Source organism: Pelecanus crispus, chromosome 6, assembly GCF_030463565.1.
Source record: "Pelecanus crispus isolate bPelCri1 chromosome 6, bPelCri1.pri, whole genome shotgun sequence".
In the NCBI taxonomy this organism is placed as follows: Eukaryota; Metazoa; Chordata; class Aves; order Pelecaniformes; family Pelecanidae; genus Pelecanus; species Pelecanus crispus.
In genome coordinates, this window is record NC_134648.1 from 27,633,492 (window position 1) to 27,659,384 (window position 25,893).

Below are 25,893 nucleotides of genomic sequence, written 5' to 3' on the forward strand. Positions count from 1 at the left end.
TACAGACTTCCTACTAGACAGGCTCTTGGGTTTCTGGGTTGCTAATGCTTCCTGTTTGCAGTCTTCTCTTGGATGAGATTTTCAAGGCTTTTAGTACTCTGTTGGTATGAACACAGGTCTTCCGATTGCATTAGGAAACAAGTGAAGAGCCAGCAAACCCCCTTGTATTTCCTAGTTCCATTTTGATGTTTTGCTGCCGTGCTGAGCCTCCTGGCTCCTTTTCCTCAGGCCACAGAACACAAGCTGGAAAGATGTTTTCTTATCTGTGGGAGCCCCTGTGTCAAGTTCATAATTTTTCTTTCTTAGACTTAGGGATAATACTGACTTGGGCTTTTTCCTTGTTTGTGTAGCTGAACGCTACAAGCGTTTATTTTGCAATCTTGAATCTGTAGCAAGACTCCTCAGTGGCAGTGAGAACTGAAGTCCCTGTTTACTGGGTGAGTGCAGCATAGTCAAGAAGTCTTCTCTGCTGCAATTTAAACTCATGGCTTTTTGTGTTGTGTGTTGTGGACATGAGTAAGTGGATTATAGTCTTCCTTTTTGCAATAACTTTTTATATCTTTGAAGCTCCCTTTAGCCATCTTCCTCCTGCCCTTACCCCTTCAGAATAGGTAGTATTGATACAGTCAATCTTTCCTTATAGATCATACTTTCAAGGTAAGTAATCATCCTTTTTTTTTTTTTTTTTTTTCACTCCTGGAAGTGCATTGCCCAAGACTGAAACACACTGCTCTGAGGTCTTTTATTACTGAGAAGAATGAGTGATTCCTCCAGGTGTCTTCGACTGTACTACTTTTTGCATTCTAATACAACCTGTGGGTGGAGTGGTTTGTTTTTTCAACAGCACAGCATTGCTGACACATGAATACCCTTTCTTTTCCTGTCCTTTTGTAGGAAATGTCCTCTTCTGCAAAGTGCAAAACCTAGCTAGTTACTTCGTGCTTTGTATTTGTGCAGTTGGTTATTTTTATCTAAGTGTTGAACCCTATATGTATCAGTATTTTTTTAGTCAATTTATCCATATAATGTCAAACTCTAATCCCATTATCCATTATGCTTGCTAATCCTAAAAAATCATAGCTATTGTCAGATTTAATAAATATGGTCTTAATTCTGCTACTTGGTTAACTAAGGGACACATTGAATAGTGTGGCACCTAGGAAAGATTTTTTGGTCCATCACTGTTTTGCCTGTGAGCCACCACTAACTGCTTTATACTTAGAGTTCTGTAACCATAATTTATGTAACTGTAAAGCCTATTAGGGCTTGATTTCTTAGCTCATGATTTCTTAATTTGCCTATGAAAATGCTATCAAAGATGTCAAATGTCTTTTAAAGTTGAGATGTGAAATTTATTACTTCTCTGCTATCCATAGAGCTGGATTGCCCTATAGTGGAAGAAAATTAGGTTGGCTTCATACAGTTTGTACTCAGTAAGTTCGTGTTGATTGTTGCTCATCTTGTTATGCTGAACTTTCAAAATGCTAAACTTCTTTTTCCCCTTGAATTTTCTCAATTAGAATTCTGAAGTTTGGCCATTAAAATGAAGCATAGAATAGTCCCATTAACTGATTTCTCATCTCTCCACTTAGGATGTTTTTGAGCCTCTGGAAAATAAAATTGCATAATTATTTTGAATTAGCTAATAATTCAGAATACATTAGTTGCACGGAGCAAGCCTGTTTTCCTTTTGACTTGGGTTTTTTACGAGGGGAGGGCAGGAAAGCATAATGCATGTATACATGCATACACACACACACATAATACAAATCTTAACGTTTTCCTTTTTTTTTTTTCCATCATCTGTGTGTTGGATGCCATTTGTTGACAGGAGTCTACGTTTTGTGTTGTTCTACGTGGAGCCCGCCTGGGACAGGCTGTTCTAAGCGATGTTCTTCAAGCTGGCTGTGTCCCAGTCATCATTGCTGACTCCTACATTTTACCTTTCTCTGAGGTTCTGGACTGGAAGAGGTCTGTGCCCTCACTATTGCACATTGAACCACTACATAAGAGATGTCATTGCATTCAGTGATTTGAATAAAATCTGTGTGATAAGTCAAGTGTACTGGGGGTTACAGGGAACAGAATACAGAGTAAGATACATGCAGTATTTGCCCTTGATATATTTTGCGTCAAAAGTAGGAGAGGAAAACAAACAAGGCAGAGATGACAAAGCATTTGGTTGTCCAATAGCTGATCATATTTTTTCTAAAACTGACTTGCTTTTTATTATCTTGTGCTTGAATTCAGTGAGGACTGGTCTGCATTCAGGCTCTTTTAAGGAAAGTATATGCTAAAAATTGCATCACTTAAATGCTAAATTCTCTATATTGTGTCATGATTCCTAAGTTCATCTGAGACTGAAAGGTATAATTATTTTGTAGCTGAGTACACTGTGATAAGAGCTTAGATTATTTTTCTATGCATGCACTATGCCCAGTTACGTGATCTTAGGATAATACACACAAAAATTACTAGTTTGTATACATAGCACTGTATATGCTATTACTGTTTGGTCACTCCAAAAATCTCAGCTGACAGCAAGTCAGTGGCAATCCAGAGATGAGAATTCAGGATTTCTGGGTCTCTGTTCCTTCCATATTTATTAGGTTGTCTGTACAGATCAGTCCACAGACTTTGGTGGCATTATCTGTGGGCAGACTGGCTGCTGTTGTGAAGGAATGGCTACAGAATAATTAATTACACTGAGAGAAGACTGCTTCTTTCTGCTAATATCTTCTGAATGTGTCTTACTAGAATAGGACAAGATTCTGGGTTGGAAAGGCTGTTGACATCTTTTAATGTAGAACTTCTTTCTTCTTCTCTTACCATTTGTTTTCTGGTTTTTGCTTATAGGGCCTCTGTTGTCATCCCTGAAGAAAAGATGCCTGAAATGTACAGTATTCTGCAAAGCGTCCCCCAGCGACAGATTGAAGAGATGCAAAGACAGGTAAAATAATGCACTATGTTTAATTTATTTTCCTTTTTTTGTGGTTGGAGTGGAAGTTCATACACCTGCCTTACTATGAAATCTGTTGGAATGCAGAAGCATCCATTGTACTTCCATGTTAATATTTTGATAATTCAACCGTCTTCTTCAATGTTGTGTCTCTAGCCGTCACTGGTGGAGCTAAATGTGTTGAACAGCAGCTGTTGATCAGTACTACATTACCCATCACATCAGGAAGTTAAGAATATTGCATATAATTGCAATTGCAGCAGAACACTTCAGTAGGCAGACTTCAGTTACTCAGAGTAGATTTTCTCCAACCTACTGTGTTAATGTGCATGCTCTTGTGAAGAATATTATAGGATCTTTAGCATCCACACTGATCAATGTCTCCCCATCCTGGGCTGCAGCAGATCTCCTGAGATGTGAAATTGAGGTTTTGACTATCTGCTTTTTCATATAAAGATCATGTGGTATTTGCTGTGAACGGAGACTGCTGGTTTCTACCAATGTAGTCAAACTCCACCTTCATTAATTTCACTACTTCTTGTGTCTTCTCTGCTTTCTTAATGCACCCCGGTATGGAAGCTTTCCCTGAATGCAGGTGTACCGTCTACTCTCATATACTAACATATGTCTGATGAAATCACAGTGTATATTTGTTTCTTTTTTCTACATGAACAACTTCTTTAGTACAATTTAAATATCAAGAGTCTGTCTTTATCTCAAGAGAAGCTTTGGTTTGTAGATACATTTTAATTGCTCAAAATGTGAGGGAAGCATTAAGTCCAAAATGTTTCAAATATTTTAAGTTGACAATTCCTCTGAGAGGAAAATTTTGCTTATTTTATGACTGGAAGAGCTGAGATCACAAACTGTCCGAACTCGTGAATGAAGTCTGTGTCAGCTGTGTATATAGTCAGAAGGAAATGTCTTCTAGTTTACTTCAGTTGATGCTAATTCCTATTTAGTAGCTTTGCTGTTACGGACACCATCATCATCAGTTGCTTTAATTCTAGAGCTCACACATGAAGTGCAAGCTCAACAGATGAGGACTGTTAGCTGTGTGAGGATTTTCACAAAGTATGAAGAGTTGTTGTCAGGTTAGGGGTTCAACCATGTTCTTCTTTTGAGGGTTGGAATATATAGATTACATTTTTGGGCTGGTGAAGAAGTAAGATGTTAACATATGTTGTAAACTTGTATCTGGGATCTTTCATCCTTGTCACCTTATTGTACCTGAGCAGATATTGTTACAAGGTAAGGAGATACTGTTGTTGTTTTTCCTGATGAGGAACAGAGGCATAGAGAAAGTAAGAGCTAGGAATGTAGGGAAAAAGTAAACTATCTGATCTCAGGTGACTTTTAAAGATGCATGGGATTTCTGTAGTCAAATTTCTGCAAGAATTGTGAAGGCATGTTTCTGAAATTCCCTTACCCAACCTTAGTGACAAAGTCATCTTTTGTGTGGTCCTTGTAAAAAGTGACCCAAGGCATGGTTTCTCAGGGTGTAGCCTATGACCCTCTAGTTATTTCTGCCTAGACAGGGCTAAAAGCTGCACAGTGTATATTAATACTGGATACGCGTGGAGAAAATAGACTCTCAAATTTAGTGGTAAATATCTTTTCACACCTGAATTCTGTTGCCAGCTTCCCTTCATTTTCTGTACAAAGAGTCTGCAAATATCACAGCAGCCATCAGGGGTCTCCTTTCTCTTAAGTCCCTTCACACAAATGAACCATTTTGGTGGGGCCTACTGGCAGCACCAAGTTGCCACCAGGGATGGCAGGTGAAAAAGTAGCTTTGCTGATACAGCTCCTAGAAACATGATTTTACTTTATTTTCCTTTTTTCTTTGACATGAATGTAGAGTTGTTAACACTAGGGAGTTTTCCCTAATAGAGCTTTAAAACTGATATTAACAGTCTTAAAGCATGCATTGATTTTCTTGTTGTCCATTTTACTAATATCATAAAATAATCATTTCAGGACAGTGTTCTCCTCCTAGAGAGAATGCACCTGACATTATGGACAGCTTGGACAGCATTCTCCTTCTAGAGAGAACGCGCTTGACATTATGGATGGCTTAAACAGTAATTTTAAAGTATGAAATTGGGAAACAACACTAGTTGGGGGAGACACGACCAAATAAAAAACCCAAACAAACAAGCCCCCTAAACTTCCACAATGAAACAAACCAACAAAAACCTCCTTAATTCCAAAGATCTGTAAGTTATCTATGTTATCGGTAACTCCATAAAATTAAGTTAAAATAGAAGATATTTTAATACCCAGAATGCAGTTCTAGTCTGTGTCTGGAATTAATTTTGTTGGATTATAGATGGTTTGCAGTAGTCATTGTCATTGGGTCCAAAGCATCACTGAGCATATGGGAAACTGTGATTCTGTTGACCGAAGGTGAGAAATATGTGGAAATATGTTTTTCTAAAGCTTCCTGTCACATCGTGATGCTTTTGTTGAGGATATGTGTTTTGGTAGTAAGAGTATCAGGATGAAATCACAAGGTCTGTCTTTCTCTTGTCTTCATGAATTTATTTCTGTCTGCATATTGAGGATACTTAAACATGTTATCCATACATTTCATGTCCTGTCAGCCTTATTTACAAGGTAAAGTCCCCATGTAAGCATCTGTGAAATTACCTTGCTGGTACATGGTTCTATGTTCTAGCTATCTGATATGGTGAAAAAGTACCTAGTGACTGATACTGTGTGGACTATCAGTAACCTGATTGCTTTTCCTCATTGATAAATATGCACTAATATTCCACCTACGCTACAGATTTTTGTTTCCCTCCTCCTCATCAGTCTCACAGTAGGGAGCAGTTGCATGCTTTACCTCCTGTCTTTTGATTTAAATGGTTTGGGAAAGTGTCTTAGGACTTTTTGGCTAGACAAAATGTCTTCCCAGGTTTTTTCAGTGTCTTCAGCAAAAGAATGAATGAATGAATATTCACAAAATAAGGCTAAAGTGATGATAGAAGAAGAGAGAATTTGAAGCTGGAATAAACCTTTTGAGGAGGCTGGTGCTAAGGGTAGTTCAGAAGCAAAGTGAATTTGTCATAAGTGCTCTGTTTGGTTTCTCAGGCAAGGAATTACTGAAATGAAACTCAACTAATACCCATTTATAGAATGAATCTGCAAATGAACCGGAGTGATTTATACGTGTTTTCAGATGTGATCTATAGCGGTTGTTTATTCTGCTTAGACATGGGAGAGCAACAAAAGCTTCAAAATATTCTGGTTTTGCAAGTGACCCATATTTCTCAATAATATTTAAACAGCTTTCTTTTGCTGCTTCAACTTCAAGGGCTAATAACACTTGATATACAATATTTTGATGCTTGTTTTTTGTCAAGTGGAAGAGGACTGGCTGAAACTAGTCTTGTGGTATGTTTGGTTTTTTTCCAGTCCATTCTAGTTTTCACTGAGCCTTGCTCCTATCAAGATGGAAACAAAGATAGTTAGATCACAATGATTATGTTCTTTCTTGTTTTTACATTGTGAAACGCTTGGAGTTGGATATAACAGTTACAGAAAGATTGGTCCATAACTGATGTTAAAATGAGGAAAAAGTGATCTTTGCAAAGAGCTTTTATTAAAATTGGTATGAAAATTGTTTTACAACATTTCACGGTTTCCTTTGCAGTTAGGATGTGTTTAGATTTTATTTCAAAAACTGGTTTTGTTGCACATAAAATTCCACTAGGGGAGACAATACATTTTTGATAGACTTGTGAAATATGCTTTGCCAGTACCTGCCAATTAACGTACTTTTTCAGTAAATTAAGAAACCAGTTGACATGTTCTGACATGAGTATGGTTGAGATCATCCTCTTTTTAGCCAAACAGAACAAATCTTTGCCCTAAATTTCTCCTGTTTTTTAGTAGGATGAAGCATGTATTTATCATACCTATCAGACTTTTGGGGTCTGATAACCTTTGTGGGATTGGAGCCTTGCTGTCTGACAACTTTTGTTTCGGTGGTTGTCTTGATTATGACGTAATTCTTATCCTTAGTTGGAAAACCTCATAATTAAAACAAATTTTATTGTAAATGTTAGCTTGCCAGTTTTCTTTGTTGATTAGGTACTCTTTTTTGCAGTATTTTATTGCAGTTGATTCTCTGGAGATCATGCATCAAGGTTAAAATATACACACACATATATGTATGTATAATTCTTTTTCAAGTTGAAATAGATTGTCTGCTTTTAATGAGTAAAATTTTCTCTATGCTTGATTTTTGCTTTGTTTCTGGAAGTACTTTTAGCCATACATCTGCTGGAGAAGAGAGGAATGCTCTTAAAGAGAAGTCATTACATTTAAAATATATAAGAACCTGTATTTGAAAATATTTTCTTATAGTTTGTACACTGATCATGAGCATCACACAGTACTGTCATGAAGAGGGTGAAATACAGGTGCTTTAGCTTTGGAATCATCATCTACTAGGATCTACGGCTGGTATGACCTGGGCTATGAATTCCTATAATACAACTTTATTTTGCTCAGTTGTTTTGTCAGACAGTACACGGTATAAACCAGGAAAGAGGTTTATTGGTTTGAGCAGAGCTGGAGTGGGGGAAATCAGAACTAACTTCTACTGTCCTGCATTATACCTGATTGTGCTGAGATCACTGGAGATTAGCCATAGTAACTTATGTTTTTATTGTTCAAACTTGCAGAACATTTTGCCCTCAACAATTCCTGGTTTAGTTTCCTGTCTTTCCTCACAAAAGGGAATAGTTTCTGTGCTCATAGCGTACTCAACACTGTTGTGAAAAATTGTTACATATTTTCAATACTACATGTACAGCCTATGTCCATGAGAACTGGAGACTAGCATATGATAGCTATTATGAACTCCAACATACTGACCATCAAAAAGAGCCTCTGCTAGTTGAGCTGCTAAAATTAATAGCAGTCTGGATGAAACTTATGCATCTCTGGGATTGCTGTCTTGTCTGTTTTCTACAGTAATGTTGTCATTCTCGTTTTCTTTGAAGCTTCCTTGAACCATCCCCCCCTCACAAATAGTTCCATATGGAGTCTGAAACACTGGCAGAAGTGCCCAGAGGCAAGTCGATAAGCAGCTCAGCTGCACAGCTACTGATCCAGCAGACTTCATGCTGCATCCTTATGCTTTCATTTTCTCTGCACTACAAACCAGCATCCAGGTAATAGCAAAGTTCTAGAAGTGGAGGGGCAAGAAATAGAAGTAAATGTAACAGACCTGTATGATAGAGAGTGAAATTTGAAATTTTGTCTTGCTCCTGAAGAAGAGTGAAATAGGTAAAGGAAAAAAAGCAAAACAAAACTTTGCTGGTACCTGTTTATCCCATGCCTCATGTAGATTCCCTCTCAATAGAGTTTTTCTGTTGTTTTGCTTTGAAAGTCTATTAATCTCTAGAAACATATTTCACCACTAGTTGATTCGTAAATGTCTCTAACTTGTATGAAAGTTTTCTTCAACTTATATCTGAGCCTCTGTGCCTTTTTTTCCCCTTGTTTTTGTGAGATGAATCTGTCTATCTTGAATATACAGATATTTTGTAAATGTTTTTCCTCACTAAATATCAACATACTTGGAAGTCTTTTAACTCGGATAGGCTCATTAGGGCATAGGATCAGAATATGAAAGTACTGTGCAATGAGAATAGAAGAGTTATTCCTCTGTTTATTTAGGCATTCTTTCTCACTGACCAGATTTTAGGTAAGGAGTTTATTTTCAAAAGGAGGCTTTGTGTGCCTGTTCTTTTTTGACTTTATAACACTCCTCACCTCCTAAAAATAAAACTTTTGAATTAATACCTAGTCTGGAAGACTGGGTGACTTTGTGCGTTCTGTACAAGAATGAAGAGCTAGTGTTCTTCAGTGCAGGAATTCTTTTTGTCCTGGTTTCCTAGGGAAGCAAGGGTATGATCACATACAACGTGCATGCTGATTTCTCTTCTGATTTCTGTTGCTGCCCAATTTCAGCCAAACTTACAGAAAGGTGGAGATGTTGGAGATAAGAAATTCCATAAAATTAGGTAGCTGTGTAGAAGGTAAGCACCCCAGAACAGCATGGCTTTCTAAGGGGAAGTTTGCAGCTGAAGCTAACGGTAATAGAAAAACCCCTTGCAGTTACACATTATGAATGATTCTGCTTTGGGAAGGGTTTTATTTGGAACTGGCAGATCTTAGGCCAAAGAAATTCAGGTACAGCAAGACCAAATGATAAAGTGACAAATGAAATTCAGTATACAAAGAAAGGGATATATATGCACTTTAAAACAGTCTTCTCATAGGCAGTGATGGCCTCTCAGCTAGCTGCAGTCACTTGGAAAAGAGTTCTTAGAGCTGTAGTAAATAGTTATGTGAAAATATAAATTCCATGGTCAGTTATGGTCAAAAAAGTAATATAAAAAATTTTTAGAAAAGAGGTAGAGAACAGAATGGAAAATACTATGCCACTGTGTAAATCTGTGTATGTCTGCACCCTGAATACAGTCCACAGTTACGGTTCTTCATCTTAAAAAGGGTGTAATAGAACAAGGGTGGTAAAAAGTTTCACGAGAAGAGTGATTAAATAGCCTAACACTGTTCATCTTGAAAATGAATGATTTAGGATAAGATGAGGAGCAAGAATATAACACAGAACTATAAAATAAGAAGGTTGTGAAGAAAGTGAATGGATGTGACTGTACATTGTTTGATACAGTTTGATACAGTTTCATTTGATGTTTCCTAGGACTTGTATTGTTGGGAGTCTGGTCTAAAAAAATAAAAAAGGAGATGATCTTTTTCCAGAACTAGTAGGTAGTCTGTGGGACTCACTGCTTCCGCATTTTGTGTGAGTGAAGCGTTTTTATTGGCAAAAAGGGTGAATGAAGAAATCCAGAGAAGGAAAGTCTGTCAGAGATGAATACAAAGATACACCCTCTGGCTTAGAAGTTCCTGAGTTGCAGACTTCTGGAAGCTGGAGAGTACTTTGGGAAAGTGGTGGCTTATGCTTGCTGTGTCTGTGTGTGGGAGTTCCTGAGCTACCTGCTGCGGACCATTGTCAGAGATGGAACACAGGAGCAGAAGGCCATTTGGTCAGACCTGGTGCAGTTGCAGCGATGCAACTTCAGGACTCAGGTTTGCAGGAGACCTTGGTATTATAATGACTTGCGGAATAACCTTGTCAGATCATCAGTAGTTTTTTAAATGCCTCTTAACTTAACTGGCGGCCAAACACTTCAGTGAGAGAATATCAACCGTGATGTATAGTTTCCTCCTTTGTATGAATGGATAATTCACTTTCCTGAAGCCCCACAAGATATTCTCTCAAATAACGGCCACATACCATTCTTGACTTTTATTAATAAAAGTTTTAGATAATCACAACCTCTTGTCTTTTCAGCCCATGTGGACAATTAAAAGCTAGAAAGGAATGTAAATTCAGTTTAAAAAATGTGGGTAGAAAACACGTAGTTTGCAATGTTTGTTCCCTCAGTCGGAATACCTGGGCAAGCTATTGTGGTTTTTCTAGTGCATGTCCCATGTGCCTCAGCCCTGACCTGAAGTTCAGACTCCGGGTCAAACAGAGCTGAAGACACATGCATAAATCAATGACTTGTTTTAGTGCCACGTTAAAACAACATGAGTGGCTGGCTTTTCTGACCCCTCCTCCCTTTCATTTAATGTGCTTCTTTGGCTCTTCTTTAAAGAGGGCTCTGTAGAGTAATTTCAACTCTTATCAGCTTGCTGACAGCTATATGAGCCTTTCTGCTGGCTCCAGGCAATCACTGCTGGCGTGTGAAACATCCCATTCTTACAGTGAAATGGTCCTGGATAAAGTTAAAGCAAATGGGTGGTGGAGTTTTCCTGTGGGTGGTGCAGCTCACATAAAAGAGATGGGATTTAGTTCTTGTTAGCCAATTAAACAGAACTTCATTTCAATATCTGGACACTGGAAGCTCTTTGAGCATAGTTAGATTTTTACAAGTCCTTTTAATGAGAATATTCAACTTCCAGCTGCAGTTCTTTCACTGACAGGGGACAGCTTCTGTCTCGGGGTTCTTTAGACTCATCATTATCAAATTTAAACGAACTTTCATCTGTCTGCCATTTGTAGCATTTTAAGGAGTGTGGTTGGAGAGGCTAACCCTGCTTTAATCCTCCCAGAGTGCTTCAGTGGAGCTCCGGGTCCCCCATAAATGTCAGGCCTGGACAATTTGCCATCTTATCAGATGCAGTGAAGTTAGTTCCAGCCCTCTCACCCCTCCCCCAGAGGAAAGATTTGTTGCTGCAAACAGCAAAGGGAAGAGAAAACTTTTTCCTGGCTTACTGCCAGGATCACCAGGGGAGTTGTAGAATCCTTGGCATTTATATATGAGACTTTCATTGCTCCCCTCTTCCCTCTTCATTTGTTTCGGACAGTATCCTTATCTTAGATTTCCTGCTCCCGCCCCCCGCCCCGTTGTCTGTCCTGTCCTGTTGCTTTCCCGAATGAAAACTGTTTTCATGCTTGTTGTATTACAGAGTGGTCTTCGTGGCATCTCTGAGAAAGAGCTCAGAAATTTGAGAGCAATCAGCACCTCATCGAATAATTTTTATAGGATGCAGTTGTGCTGCCTTTGTTTCTAGGTTTGCAGCCTCTTAAACAGCAAAAGGTTAAACTTCAACTGTAAGAAGGAATTTATGCTATTTTAAGACAATATTATTTTTTGGTTTTTAAGATTAGAGTTTAAGAAGCTGTATTTTAAGAGTCTGTATGTTGTTGCAAAATGGATTTTTGGTACTTACCCTTTGCAGATTGCTGTACACAGCTTGGATAGACTACAGATAAACCCAGATGATCCAAAAATTGGAAAGGCATGTACTTCTTTTAGAAAGAATATTTTAAAATATTCTGTCATGCACATGAAGCAGCTGCAGATAAATGGATGATTAAGCATCTCTCCTGGTGTTCCACTCATTCTTTGTTACTCTGTGCTCTCCCTCTGCTGCTGCTTAGTCTGTACCACATCACATTTCTTTATCAAATTCACTTGCTCCACTTACCCCTTCATTATTGAAAGTGTTACATTAGCATTTACCTATATAGTATAAATACACTGCATTGCTCTAGTAATTTGCGTGTGAGTATATTAAATAGTAGTAGTAAATACACCTTGGTCTTGTATCCATTTTATTGATGAGTGGATAGAGGCGTACACAGCTTTTACAAGGTCAGTTCCAAGTAATGGAATTTAGAAGTCCTGGATCCTGTTTTAGTGACTAAATCAAATGTATCTTAGAACACAGTAGGAACGTTTGGCTTTTAAGTTACAAAGGTTTTACATGTTCTATAGAAACAGTCTGTTGCCAGATAATCTTTAGATGGCTTTTCCTTTAATCTTTGTAAATTGTGCAGATATATCGAACAATTTCTTAGATGCCTATATATAGGAAAATTATGTATCTTTCTTACAAATGGAAAAGTGGGCTGTGCTAGGAATATACTGTAATGCCCTTTGGCTTGCAAGTGGTGTAACTTGTATCTGGGGGTTGGCTCTTTCCTTTCCCCTCTGCTCTTTTTTTTTTTTTTTTTTCTTCGTCTTTTTCCATTAGCTGACAATTTTGAATGCTCTTTAGAAATGAAAATGGCACCTGGAGTTAGTCATCTTTGAATACATATTCTATCCTGGTGGCTTAAACCTGTGCAGATGTTCTGGAGAGGAGGATTATAGAGGGTGTGCCTATTCCAGGATACTAATAGTGGAGTAGGGAATCACGGATAGAAGTTGTTAGATTATGGTTAAGCTTAAGAAATAGAGTTTCCTGCAACCAGACAGCTGATAATGGCATTCTGGTCTCAGGGGGTCCACAGAATACTTCATCTCAGTTCCCCCACACAGCAACCTACCACAAAATGCTCCCCCAACACCGTAGCAAATAAAAGCAAAAAATATCAATGGTGCCTGTTGAGGCATTGGGAAAAACTCTCGTGATCCTGAATCTGGTGATTAGGTTAAGCCTGAGCATGAATGCAACACCCATTAACCAACTGTCTGAAATGCTTCAATAAGCTTGCAGCACCTAGCGCAGGCTGTGTGCTCTTCCTCTCACCACTTGTTTTGTTTCTGGTCTGTTGCTACCTGTGTTTAGTAGCCAGTGCTTCAGGGAATCTCCCGAGAAGTGAGTTGCATCTGTTGCAGAGGCCATGTTATATATGTGTCAAGGGGAGAGGGAAAACAACTCCTTCCTCACGTTTTTAATTGTTCAGGTGAAGCAAAAGATTAATACAGAATAAATATGCAAACACTGGTCAGTGGTGTACTTTCCATCTTTTTTTGGGGTAGCAAGGACTTCTGTTATAAGCTTTAATGTTTATCTTTGAGATTAGTTCTTTTTTACAAAATTTGCCTTTATGCTGTAACAAATATTCCTCTTTAGCATGCTATTTCAGATGTTTGCCAAGAAGGAGTAAATAACTCTTGTTGACGTCTATCAATTATTTTGTCCATGTAAAATTATTCTCAATACTGTTCTGTTGCAGTGTAACCACCACATAGTATTATCACAACGAGGAATTATTAATCACCTTATCTATTTAATCAGCCAGCCATACAGCCATGCTCAGTTTGTGTCATGAAGGATGAGGTGTTTTTACATAGCTTGAGCTAAGATCAGTTATTTTTAAGGTGTGGAGGAAAAAAGCAGCACCATGTCCTAAACAGAATTTTTCCCATAGATATGGAAAAAAACCCCATGACTGCCAGTCCTTCAGCTTTTATCCTTATAGAAGTCAGTAAGATATATCTGTATTCAAGCAATGCTGGCAGTAATGTGTGCTTAAAATTGTCCAGTGTTGAGAACCACGTGTATGGCGGTATGTGTATGTTTATGCTTATATAAAATAAAACTATACAGCTTACAGGAAACTGAGCAAAACATGTCTTCATCAGAAGGACAAGTTCTTCCCGGTATAGAGCTTAAGCTCTGAAATTGAGGTATGTGCTGATTTTTGACCGCTATAATATGGTGGTAACCCTACCTACGTTTTTTTTTCTTGCTTCAAAAAGCTGTCCTTTCATGTGTGTGATTGGCACTGGGCTTGCTTTGTGTTTAGCTTCTCTAATCAAGGGAATTTAAGCTTCTATTCTCACAGCATTAGTACAGCAGTCATGGGAAATCTCAAACAAGACAGATCTTGTTGCAGCAGTTGACACAAATAAAAGCAGTTGTGCTTTTATTTATTTATTTTTGATGCTGGATGCTGATTAAAAGTTTCCAAGCATCCTCTACGCGTGTTATAAAGCCAACCAGCAGAGAGCAGGGCAGCTGCTGAGGAGGGGAGATGCTGGTGGACATAGGACAAGATCACAGTGGGAAGCATCAGTGTGTGTAACTCAGAAAGCTGGGAAAGGTGTAAACAGATCCCCAATTTATCTGTAGAGTGGGCTCTCCAAACACTGTTTTATTGGCCAGTGGCTCCTGCTTTACTAACCTCTAACCTCTGCAATACTCGGAGGTGCTGCCCACCAGCCAGCCTTGTCTTTGAACCCCCCTTGGCTCCTGCCACCTCAAAGGCTTGCAGTCAGATTCCTGTGTTTTGCTTGGGACCTCACCTCTCAGCAGGATGCCTGCAGCAGGGAAAGCCGATCTACCCTGAGAACATAGACATATTTGAAGGCAATACCCCTGGGACTAGAAACCTATTGCTTTCAGTTTCAGGAGCTGTCCATCATTTGTCAAGAAATGTGGCTAAAATGTCCCCCCACCCCCAAGTTGTGGTCATATAGTAGTTGAATGTTCCCTGCAATTAATATACACGTATTTGTTTTCTATTATTTTCTGGACTGCTGTTGAATCAATGATAGTGTAAGTCTAGCTCACTGTAGGTCTGGTTTCATGTGGTTAACAGGGAGTGTGCAAAGGACAAACTTATCATAACAAGGATGGTACAGATCCAAGTAATTTTGACTACTTGTCAGGTTAGATGTGCCTGCCCCTTCACAGTAACAGCCTGGTGAAACTGGAGTAATTAGGGAGCCCTACAAACTCATGGAAACTGGAGGGAAAGGGAGTGGGCTATTTTTTTATGCCTGTACATCATTGTCAGTGATGATTATGTAAATATGACTATCTGGAAGCCAGAGTAGGATCTATATTACTCTTACAGCTGTGTTATTTCCGTGATGTGAACACATGTCATTTGCCTGTAAATAGGAAGACAGAACTGAAATCTCTTTGGGAGCAAAGGGAATTCAGTAAATGGTAGCCATTTTTACATTACCTGTTTTCAAATCGCTAAGTGCTTTATGAAACTTTGCTTTTTTTTTTTTTTTTTTTCCTCATCCGACTCCTTTCTTTGCTGGCTCTGTCTCCATGCTTTGTGGCACTGTTCCCAGCCACAGCTGAGAACAGGGTGGTTCCTTGCTGCTTGTAGTGCTGATACCTATTTGTTGGCTCCATAACTGAAATGTATTTTGGCAGTGGATGTGTAGGGTGCCAGGGCAGTAAGTCAGGTTTCCTGGCTGGTGCAATGTTGCCTTCTGCAACAGAGTTATGAAGTTGACATACGCATTAATCAAAGAAGCAAGTTTAAGGTGCAGAAATACATGGAGGGAGGAGAGAATGCCAGTGCTAAGTGGTATTTTTATCTATTCAAGTCTTGTGTTCTTGGTATTTTTAAAACTAAGTTACTATCACTAGGATGAGAAATGGCAGAAATACATATTTTAGGGGTCAAGATAATGCAGGATTTCAAAACCATATAAAATGTTACTATTTCATGAGAGAGAATGAGAACTATTCTGTTAAAAATAGATTATTCTGTGTCATATATTAAGCAGAACAAGGCTGTTCATAACAGAAAATGAAAACCTTTTAAAAAAAAAAAAACCAAACCAAAAAATGCCCCCAAACAAACAAAAAAACAAAAACCCCCTCAAATTCTCTGAAAGTATGGAAGCAAGACTCAAAATGTTAACTTGAACAGATATGTTTCAAAGAACCATTCTCATATATGCATAGTATGTGGTGTTGTATGTATGGATTACTATAATTGATATAACTGATTCTTTTTAAAGCACCTAAGAGGAGAATCTGAGGAAGACTGCAGTGCAAGAAGTTTAAGATTAATATCTGAGCTTACACTAACATTTTCCTTTACCCTTAGTTCTTATGAGTCATCGTTTGTCAAGTAGTTTACAGCAATAAAACTGAGAGCCAGTAGAGGTGAGTTATTCCCAAGTGGCTGGTATATGAAGAGTAAGACTAGCATTTTGAACTCTGACCTCTGTCCCCTTATGAATCAGCAGCTTCAAAAAGAAAAAAAAAAAAAGAAATTGGGATAGTGAAAAGAGTTAGTTTTCACTTTTCGTTGTTTCTGAAGTAGGCAAATGTGCTTGTTTCATGGCTGAAATTACTACAGTGGAAAATATTGATCCAGGTGATTAAATCCACCTACTGCTTCACTTTCGAAGGATATTTTTTGAGACTGAATTACAATAAAAATCAACACCACAAAATGTTTATCTAGAATCTCTTTCTTAAAATGTGAGACTGTAATAATACAAATTATTGTTTTGCTTGCTCATCCTGCAGAAGTGTCTTGTAATTAAGGAATATTCCTCTATAGGCCACTCATATAAGTTGTAGAAGTTAAATAGATGAATATTTTCAGGGCTTTACTTGGGAATCATGCATAGGTCAGAAACAAGATTTGAAAGATGGAATGAAAATTCAGAAACAATATTAAAAGAACATTGTCGTGTTCCATTAGAAGCAAACCTCAGCTAAACTGGAAACAACTGTATGTGCCCTGCATTGTTCTACTGCTCATTCCTCTTTTTCCCTTCTGGAGAAACTTCTGGTTTGAGGTTTGGGAAAACCCAATGTTGAATTATGGATTAGTCTTTATCTGAAGTGATCAGACACCCCCAAAACTGCAATTCCTTGCTACCCCCATTTTTTAGCCTTAAAAGTGGCATGCTGATGTTGTGAGCACCCTTTATACAATGCCTACACTACTGCTTTTCTTAGATAGGGCCTTGTTGACAAATAGACACAACACAAGCAGCTTAGGTTAAATTTCAAAGGTGCTTTTAATCTGATCTTCTATAAAACATGAAAATAATTCAGAAAGCTTTTTGGTTTTACACAAGTTAGCATGATTTTACCAGATTTTACCAGTATTACTTAAAATTCCTACATAGTAGTCTGTGTATGGGGACAAGAATCTAATTTTTGCCTTCAGATTGCAATTTCTAAAGACGTTACCTCCTGTTTTGGGTAATTGTACTGGTACCCCAAAAGGGAGCCAACCATTCAGAGCATGGCTCTTACATTTTTTTCGTAGCCTGAAACACATTAATTATTTTTGAAAACTGTACCCTACATTCTTGTTTGTTCTCACTTCAAATCTTCGTGCCTCTCCAGGAAGATGAGAGGGCCCTCAGATCATTTTTGAAGACAGGGCTTTAAGGGAAAGAAGGATCATGACCCACAGCTGGTCACTACTCTGTCCTCTCATGCTCCCTTAATAAGAGGCGAACGGATTGTTCAGGAGGTATTTTAAGGTACCACAGCTCTAAATTTCTCTCTGAATGACCCTATTTTTTTCCCCCCACTGATTACAGAGAGAAGACTGAGCCACCAGCTTTAGGTGTCTTGAACTTGATTGTGTGACATTGCTAAGGATCCCAAACCAAATAGACACTTTTTTTTAAACTCAAATTCTTACCACTTTCTAGAAACAACAAATTACTGTCTAATTCTTAATAGTATAATGTCTTCTGAGGGTTTCTCGTAAGCCTGTGTAAAGAAACAAAAATGGCACTGGTTTTAGCTGACTGAGCTGGTATCATCTTTGCTGAAGAACTGCATACTAAAAGTGATACGTGTGATGAGGAAGGAAGTTGTTGGAACAGGGAACCAGCTGTAGAAACAGTAAGGCGGTCCAGAAAGAGGGGGCAGATTACGATTTATAGGCAGAAAAATGTGGGAATTTGGGATTATAGGGTCCTCAGTCTAAACCCAGAATTTGTCTTGGGAAACCTTTTATAAAATGCTTGTTCCTCCAAAAGAGGAACTTATGCTCTCTCTCCTGTCCCATTTTACCTTGGGGTTGGGGGCTTGAGAGCTCAAGCTTGCTGTCTGATTATTATATATCATCAGCTGTCCTCATATGCATCTTTAGTATGGGGCAAATATATCATAATTCAGTTTACCTTGAACCTCAGTAGCTTATCTAATCCTACTGCGCAATGGAAAAAGGTTATGGGAGGGGGTTGCCTGTGACCAATTATAGTAGCTTGCTTGATGAGCAATAACTTGTTAGGTCTCAGTAACTTAAAAAACATTTGATTATATTATGGTATTACATGTAACTTCAGAGCCTGAAGGTCTTGGTGGATGAACTTCCATGCCCAGAGCTGTTAGATACACAGCAGAGCTGTAGGTATTTCTTGTAATAACTTTTATATCTCTGCTGAAGGTACATGTTTTAGCAAAGGGTTGCCACAGTCAGTTACTTCAGTAGCATTGGTTAGCTAAAAATTAGTTTTAATAGTTTAAGGTTTCCTTTTACAAATAATAAGAGAGGATAAAGTTAAACTTTTTCTGTTGTTCTGTCCACCCCAAATTTGAAAGGTCTAGAATGGTTAAGTCTCACAACATCTCTGTGAGGTGAATTTTACACATACTGCTGAGAGGCTGAAGTAGAAGCAAGAAATCAAATGAATGTCAAGCATTTATCTGTAAATAAGTAACAGAACCAGGATTAAAAGTAAGATCACCAAGCTTCCAGGCCAGTCATGCTGCAGCAGCCAGGCCACGCTCTTTTCTTCGGCCAGACTTCCCTAACCCAGCTGGTCAGGGAGTATAAACCAGGAACACCAAGAGCCATCGAGAAGGGAAAGCATTTAAGTAGAGTCACCCCAGCCAGTGTGAAAATGGTTATATTTCAAGGCCTTGTAAACCTTTTCAAGGCATTTTGGAAACACTGAACTCCTGCAGTGGGGCAAAATCTTACAGCATCATGGCGCCTGACCTAAAAGCTGAGAGAAGTGGTGGTTTATGGGCAGTTAACTTTTACTACTCTTTTGCGAATCTTGTTTTTTCCCCTTTTGCTAGCTTTACCAACTCCCACCAAATCATGGGCTGTGAAAAGTCAGGAGGCTAGAAAGTTCCTTTCGTGGACTGTTTTCCTCTTGATCTAAATGTTACAGAAAGTATTCTTTTCCTTGCCTCATGCCCAGTGTTTTTCTTTTCACAAACTAATCAAAAGATTTACATTGATCTGTCTTGCACTCTACACTGGAGCGCCATTAGTGGCATTAACACTAGAACTTATAAACATTATATGAATAGACTTTGTAACCTGATGCTAGGCTGGCTTGTAAAGAGCTTATAAAGAGATGCTAGGCCCCCAAGTGTGTTTATTTCTAAGGAAAATAACACCTTACCTAAATAAATGTTACTTTATGTGAGTAGGCTACCCTATTGCTGTGTGCTGCTGCCTGTTGTCTCCTATGAAAATAACTACAAATGCTTCCATCCCAAGCTCTTGTCTGTACCAGTATGTGCTGAATACTGTCAGTTTGGTTTCTTCGTAGTCCACCTGAACAAAATCCTGGAACTGAAAACAAGTCGAATTGAACTTTTGGTTTGGATGCTTGCTTACTTGGTTGAAGGAATGCAAAATTCCCCATACCATCTACAGTTTCAAGGAAGAAAACTACACAAAGTTTTTAAAGTTTTTCTTCTGTCTTACAGATATTGCTAGTGTTCCTTAAAGTGTGCATGTGTATTTGTAGAGATGAATTAATACCTCTACATTATATTAAGCAATTTTAGCCTTTACTTCTGTAAAGGTTTTCATTGCTGATCTAATGAGGCTGCAGCAGTTGAAACTGGGGTGTGGAGGAAGGAAGAGAAACAACTTAGAGGTACTTACTGGCATGCCCATGTTTGTGACCTTGGGCTGCAGAGCTCACCTCTTGGAGAGAGGGGAGAGTTTGGTCTCAGATTGCTTCAGTCTTTGGCTTTCATGGTGAGGCTGTCTTGGCTTTGTAAAATTTTCTGCAGAAATTGAATTCAGGCAAATTAATTTCATGGGGAATCTACTGTATTATAAACGATTCCAGTCACTTCCAACCCATTGGGCAACCCAATAATATAATGTATTTCTCATTCTCAGTCAAGTCATTCAGTACTCTACATTTGACTCTTCCACACGTTGGTAAAACTGTTACAGAAAGTAATGCTTTTCTGTTTTTCATCTTGAATCTATCCTAGATTTTCTATTTATCTAGACAGGAAGGGGAAGAGAAGCTGTGTTTCTTAAATACCTGTTTGCAATTCCTTGTAAGCCATACACCCAGAACAAGATCCCATAGGTTAACACACGTTCATCTGTGTCGTTTTGGCAGTTGTACAAAGTACACATTTAATCTCTATTTACAATTTACATTGCCTGTGACCTAAGCAATATTTAGGTGTATACAAAGTTAGCATTCTCTACAAGTCTGTGGTCCACATAGTGTGTTTCCTTAGAAAATTCTGGAACCTCATCAAGCAGGCTACTAGAGTATTAGAAGTTAATTTCAGTTCAAGTTGAAAGGAATGGTAGCTTGACCATATCATAGTTGTAGACTGTGTATAATCAGTGCTATGTGGAAGACAAGATCTGTAATTATGGATCGTTTATTTCAAGATGCTGAAAGGCTGTCAGGTAGCTCTAATTGGTATGTTACAATTGCAATACCTTACAAACATTACCCAGTGTATTAAAGCTACTCTCGAGTATATAACCATTAGTCTTCTGAATTCGTAGATATGGAAAAGAGAAATGGACAGCTCAGAAAAACTGTGCAAAAATACTAAGAAAGTTGGCACAGGAGTCAGGCACAGATCTCTCCTTCCCGCCCAGCCCCCCTTGTTGTTGTTTTTCCCTCCTCCAAACGTGTTCATTGGATTTTTATCCCTCCTAAGTATTTGTTACATTCCAACATAAGCTTTTCAACCACACCAAGTAGAGCAGAAAATACATTTCAAATGGAATCGACATGCATCTTCCTAATAGAAAACTTTCCCAAAATGCTTAGTAACTTAGCATGCTGAGCAGCAGACACTAGCAAGCCATGTTAATCAGTTCTGCTTTGTAAAAGCAAACAAGGTGGGGAGGAAGTAATGAGACCCTGAAACATCTGTTTGGAGACTTCAAATCCCCTTAGAAGGTTTTGAGTTCTGCCTTAAAGAAATACAACTCAAAAAAAATTACAACCAACTGTGGGAACATTTTCTAGCTCTTTACAAAAAATTAATTACATAAATATTAGTCTATAAAAAGTAAATTCCCTCTGCCCTCTTCTCCAGTGTTGCTTCTGGTATAAAGGTGTAATCTTGCCTGACATTGCAAACATTCTTTCAGCAAAGAGAAGCTAGATCAGATCCATCCTAGTTTTGCCAAAGGAGGAAAAACTGCTTGGATTGTTACGAAGCTAGATAATCATAGATGTTACAGTATTAACAAGCAATCTTTGAGTTAGAACAGTATAGGAATGCTGTCATTTAATAACAATGAAATACACAGTCCTGTGTGTATTTCATACAATTAATAGCTACTTAATTTCTTTATAAAGTTATATGTTAAAAGGCTACATAAAATAATTTCTCCTTCCTACTTAGTGCTGTTTACAGCCGCGGTTCTAAACTGTTATCTAATGTGAAAACGAAATGTGAAATCTGTGTTCTTGCTCTTGTTTATTTAGGATACTTTAATAGAGAGGTTGACTGTTCTGGTCAATTTTAATTCTTAATCTGCTTATGGTTTTCTTTTTAAATCAGTTGCTGCTGAGTTCTGGATAATACATTTTCCTTAAGAAATGGGGCATAGGGAAAGTAATACTTAAGTCTTCGCTTAGCATGTGGTGTTTGCTTTATTTAGTGTCCTTCTGGTATTTTAGGAAGGCAGATATTATTTATTCTTACCTGTTTATATAATTTTTCTGCTTTTACCGTTGGACATGATATTCATTTTGTTCTATGTTCTTGGTAATCGGCCTGTTATCCAGCTGTTAAGTCCTACCAGGGAGAGAAATAATGAGAGGGAAGTGATTCTGTTCTAGAGCGAAATTGCTTTGCACTCTCTTTGCATGACAAGCTCCAGAGAAGTGTAATTTTTGGACATACTCATCAATCTCCTTAATAAAACTTTGAAATACTCTAAAGTAGTAAGGCTTATGGTTGTTAATGTTTTCTTAAAATAAAAGTAGTGCTCCAGAGAGCACTTGTCTCTTTCCTAGTTTGCTTTTTTAATTGTAACATGGATTTTTTTAATCTTAAATATTTAACAGAAATATTCTGAAGAACCTGTTTTACAAACTACTCGCAGAGTGGAGTTTTAGGGCCAGTGTTTCAGCAACAGGTCTTTAGTTCTGAATCCCATAGCTTACACTCAGAGTAAAGTATAGGGTAGCATATGCATGAATATGTGCAAGTTTGCTTGTGAATTTGCATTTTCCCCACTTGTTATCTTTTCTGTACACTGTTATTTAGCCTAGGAATGCTCCAGCATGAAGTGTACATGTAGGAATCACTCTGTCTTCTATTAAAAAGTAATGACCTGCAGAATGAGACACAGTGGCAACTTGTTAACAGCAGCTAAATGAGAGTTATTTTTGGTTCATCTTAAAGTCTGTACCTCCAAAAGCTAGGTATTCCTTCAGTAACTTAATATTCTAAATAATATTATTTAATATTCTTGTAGCATGTGATTAAAACCAGCCTGTCTGTAGAGCCTTTTTGCTGTTTAAGGAATCCATAGCAAGAGTAAAATAGCACTTTCCCAAACTTGTATGTTGTATTCAGTTGTGTTCTGGCTCTGAAAGCTTCTTAAGCTTCCAATTATTGAAAAAGTGTCTTTTTGTTTTAATTGCTCTACAACCTAGATGCAAATGCATACTCTTACAGTTGATACTGAACCATAGAGAGACTGCAAATTGAATTACCTTCTGGAGACTTCAGGGTGTTGGAGTTTCCTGAAAAAAAATTAGATTGAAAAATTTCACATCTTTTGGGCCAAAGCACTTGAACTACATTTACTGGCAAAGCGTGTCTTCTGGGTTGGATGGGGTCCTGCCAGGATCATTTGATGGTTCTAGGCCTTTTAAAAAATGTTTATGTCTCTAACAGAGAGTCAGGTAAGTCAACATTTTAATTTCCAAACCCCAGCTTTTCTTCCAGGATTTCTGTCTTACATAGAAGCTGGGACAAGATTAAAATTTGCCATACAGGACCTTAGCTTGAAAATGACTCACTTGTGAAATTCAGTGCATCTGTGTATAAGACAATCACATGCTTTGTTTCAACAGTTTTACACTGTCTGTGTTGCAAATTAGCCTAGATTAACAATTGTAACAAATTGGCATATGCATGTACTTTTATGTAAAAATCTTCATATTTATTTGTATAAATAATGTTTGGTTTTTGGAAGACTTGGGAAGGTATTAGTTTGGTAGGGTTCATGAGTACTGAAATTCTCTAGCTGATCAGCTGTCTCTAATATTGATGTTAAAAGGTGACTTTTAAGTTCCACCCTTGAGGCTGTGTGCTTTTATTTGGCTATTTAGCTGTACTGTGGATTCCTCTGCCTTGGAAAAACTGAGCATAACAGCAATTTCTTCTGTTCTGTGGTCAAACTGCTTTTGACATTTTTCAAGAGGAAAACGTGATAAAACTGTGAAAGTAACTGATTCCTTCAAGTATTCTCATTCTATTTAATCACTTGCAAAGTAATGCTGCTGCTTCTTTTTATTGGCTGTAAATCCTGTTTTTTGGGGGATGGGGTTGAGTTTGAAGCCTTCAGGCTCTGTGGAAATATCCTAGCTACAATAAACATGCCTTCTAATTTAATTTCCACCTGACTTGTAGACTGCATGCAACAGATTGTGCATGGCAAGCCAAAATTGATTATTAAGCACTGGATCTGTTCAGTGTGAAAGTGAACTTTATTCTCTTTACAGGCAAGGTGGTTCTGGGAAGCATATTTTCAATCGATGAAAGCAATTGCTCTTGCTACTCTTCAGATTATCAATGATAGAATTTACCCATATGCTGCCATTTCTTATGAAGAATGGAATGATCCCCCAGCTGTGGTAAGTAAATTCATTTGATTCACTCATAAAACAAATTGTGGGTTTGTTTTTTTTTCTTACATAAAAGGTATGTGCTATGAAACTTGGTAATAATTCTGTGTATGTGTGTTTGTGTGTGTATGTGTTGTACAGATGAAGCTAATATATTTTATGACAACTGGCAAAATAACTAGCAGTTCATTTTATGTCCTGGCAGTGAAATGCGAACTTTTAACTTCTGCTGTTGCACACACTAAATTGCTTGCTTCTTTAGATATTTATTTATTTTTCATGCATGCATACACACACACACTCTCTTCTTTATTTCTGTTGAATTTATTGTGAGTTTAATGCTCTTAAAAATGAATAACTGCAGTGGAAATAGTCAGTGGAAATACTGAAGATCTTAAACAATCTGCAAGGCTCTTTCATGTAATTCTGATGAAATAGCTAATTATTCCTATGCCTAAAATTTTCTCCATGTTATTTCTACATAATTTCTCTTATACAGAAACTGACGATCAAAGTTTTGCTGTGGTATTTTTTTTTTCTTAAAAAAAAAAAAATTTAATCAGTTGAACCCTACTCTGTTAAGAAGAAACACTGGAGTATTAATTAACCTTCTGCAGCCAGCAGCTGGTTCTGATTTTTTACTATATAAAAGCCTGCGGATGATTTTCGCTCATAATCAGTTAATTTTCTCTGTGTCAAAATATAAAAAATAGTTTTGTTTTACTAATAAAACCAAACTTGTTAACTGTCTCGCTTTATGATGGTTTAGAGAGCTGAAAGCTGGGTAGGAGTGCTCAGGAGAGAGTGTGTTTTACTTTAAACTCTTCAGGCTGCCGCAGTGTGAACAGTTGCTGACAAAGAGTTAGAAGCTCATTGCTGGATTTCAGAAGATGATTTTCCATTGCCTAGCCAAAGGCCTTAGTAATCTACTGTTGTAATTGCCTAGAGAGCCAAACGTGACACTTGGCAATATTTAAGGAAGAAATTAAACTGCACAAGAAGTAAGTACGTACTCTGCAAGAAGGTGATCAGAACGTCTTAATACCTTCAGATTATGCTAGCAAAACAAGCACCTTGAAACACCTAGTAAAATGAAGAAAATGGCTTTAGGATTACTCAGTCTTTAAAGGGGACACAAAAGCATCTTCTGAGTTCTCTCCTATACTGGAAACCCATCCATTTCTGCGGAAGCTAATCTTACTCTGAGCAGCAAGCAGGCTCCTTTTTTTTCTTTTTTTTCCCCCCTTCCTTTTTTTTATCTCTTCCTTTTTTTAATATATACTTGGAAAATATTTGTATTAGTCATTCAGCCTAGAGGTTCTTAAGCAGAAGGTTTATAACCACAGGCATGGCAACATACAGAACAGAGCTCTTAAACTGTGGAGGAACACGTAACAGTAATACCAGGCTAGGGCAGTACAAGGAGTAGCAGGGATATTGTATCAATGTGCAATTGCAAAGAAAAGTTAGAAGGCTGACTGCAATTAGACAGGCTGGGATTTGTCCAGGACGTTGGAGTTAACACTTCATATTGTGACTCTCTCATGCCATGAATGGTCAGTTCCTCGGTGGTTTTATGTCTCAGTTGAAAGAATTTGATGTTTATCCTAGTCTATGAAAATTGCTTAATATGTGCATGAATTCATTTCTTGCTTCAATATGAAACAGAAATATCATTAAAAGTTCCTTTATGGGCTGTGTAAGCTCCATATTAGCCAGCAACACGGAGTGCTTGTGACCCTTTCTCAGAGGGTCAGTTAAAGAAAATAGAATTCAGACTGGGAATTGTTCAAGAGCAGTTAAATTTGTAGAACAGCAGTA

The 25,893-nt window shown here is 37.9% G+C and overlaps 1 protein-coding gene across 1 annotated transcript in view; it reads left to right on the forward strand.

The window, feature by feature from the left end:
* Positions 1–25,893, forward strand: part of EXT2 (exostosin glycosyltransferase 2) — a 79,492-nt gene that overhangs the window by 13,871 nt on the left and 39,728 nt on the right. The window contains exons 6-8 of the mRNA XM_075713241.1: positions 1,832–1,971; positions 2,857–2,950; positions 23,950–24,081. Coding sequence (XP_075569356.1) covers positions 1,832–1,971; positions 2,857–2,950; positions 23,950–24,081 — 366 coding nt within the window. The remainder of the gene's footprint in view (positions 1–1,831; positions 1,972–2,856; positions 2,951–23,949; positions 24,082–25,893) is intronic.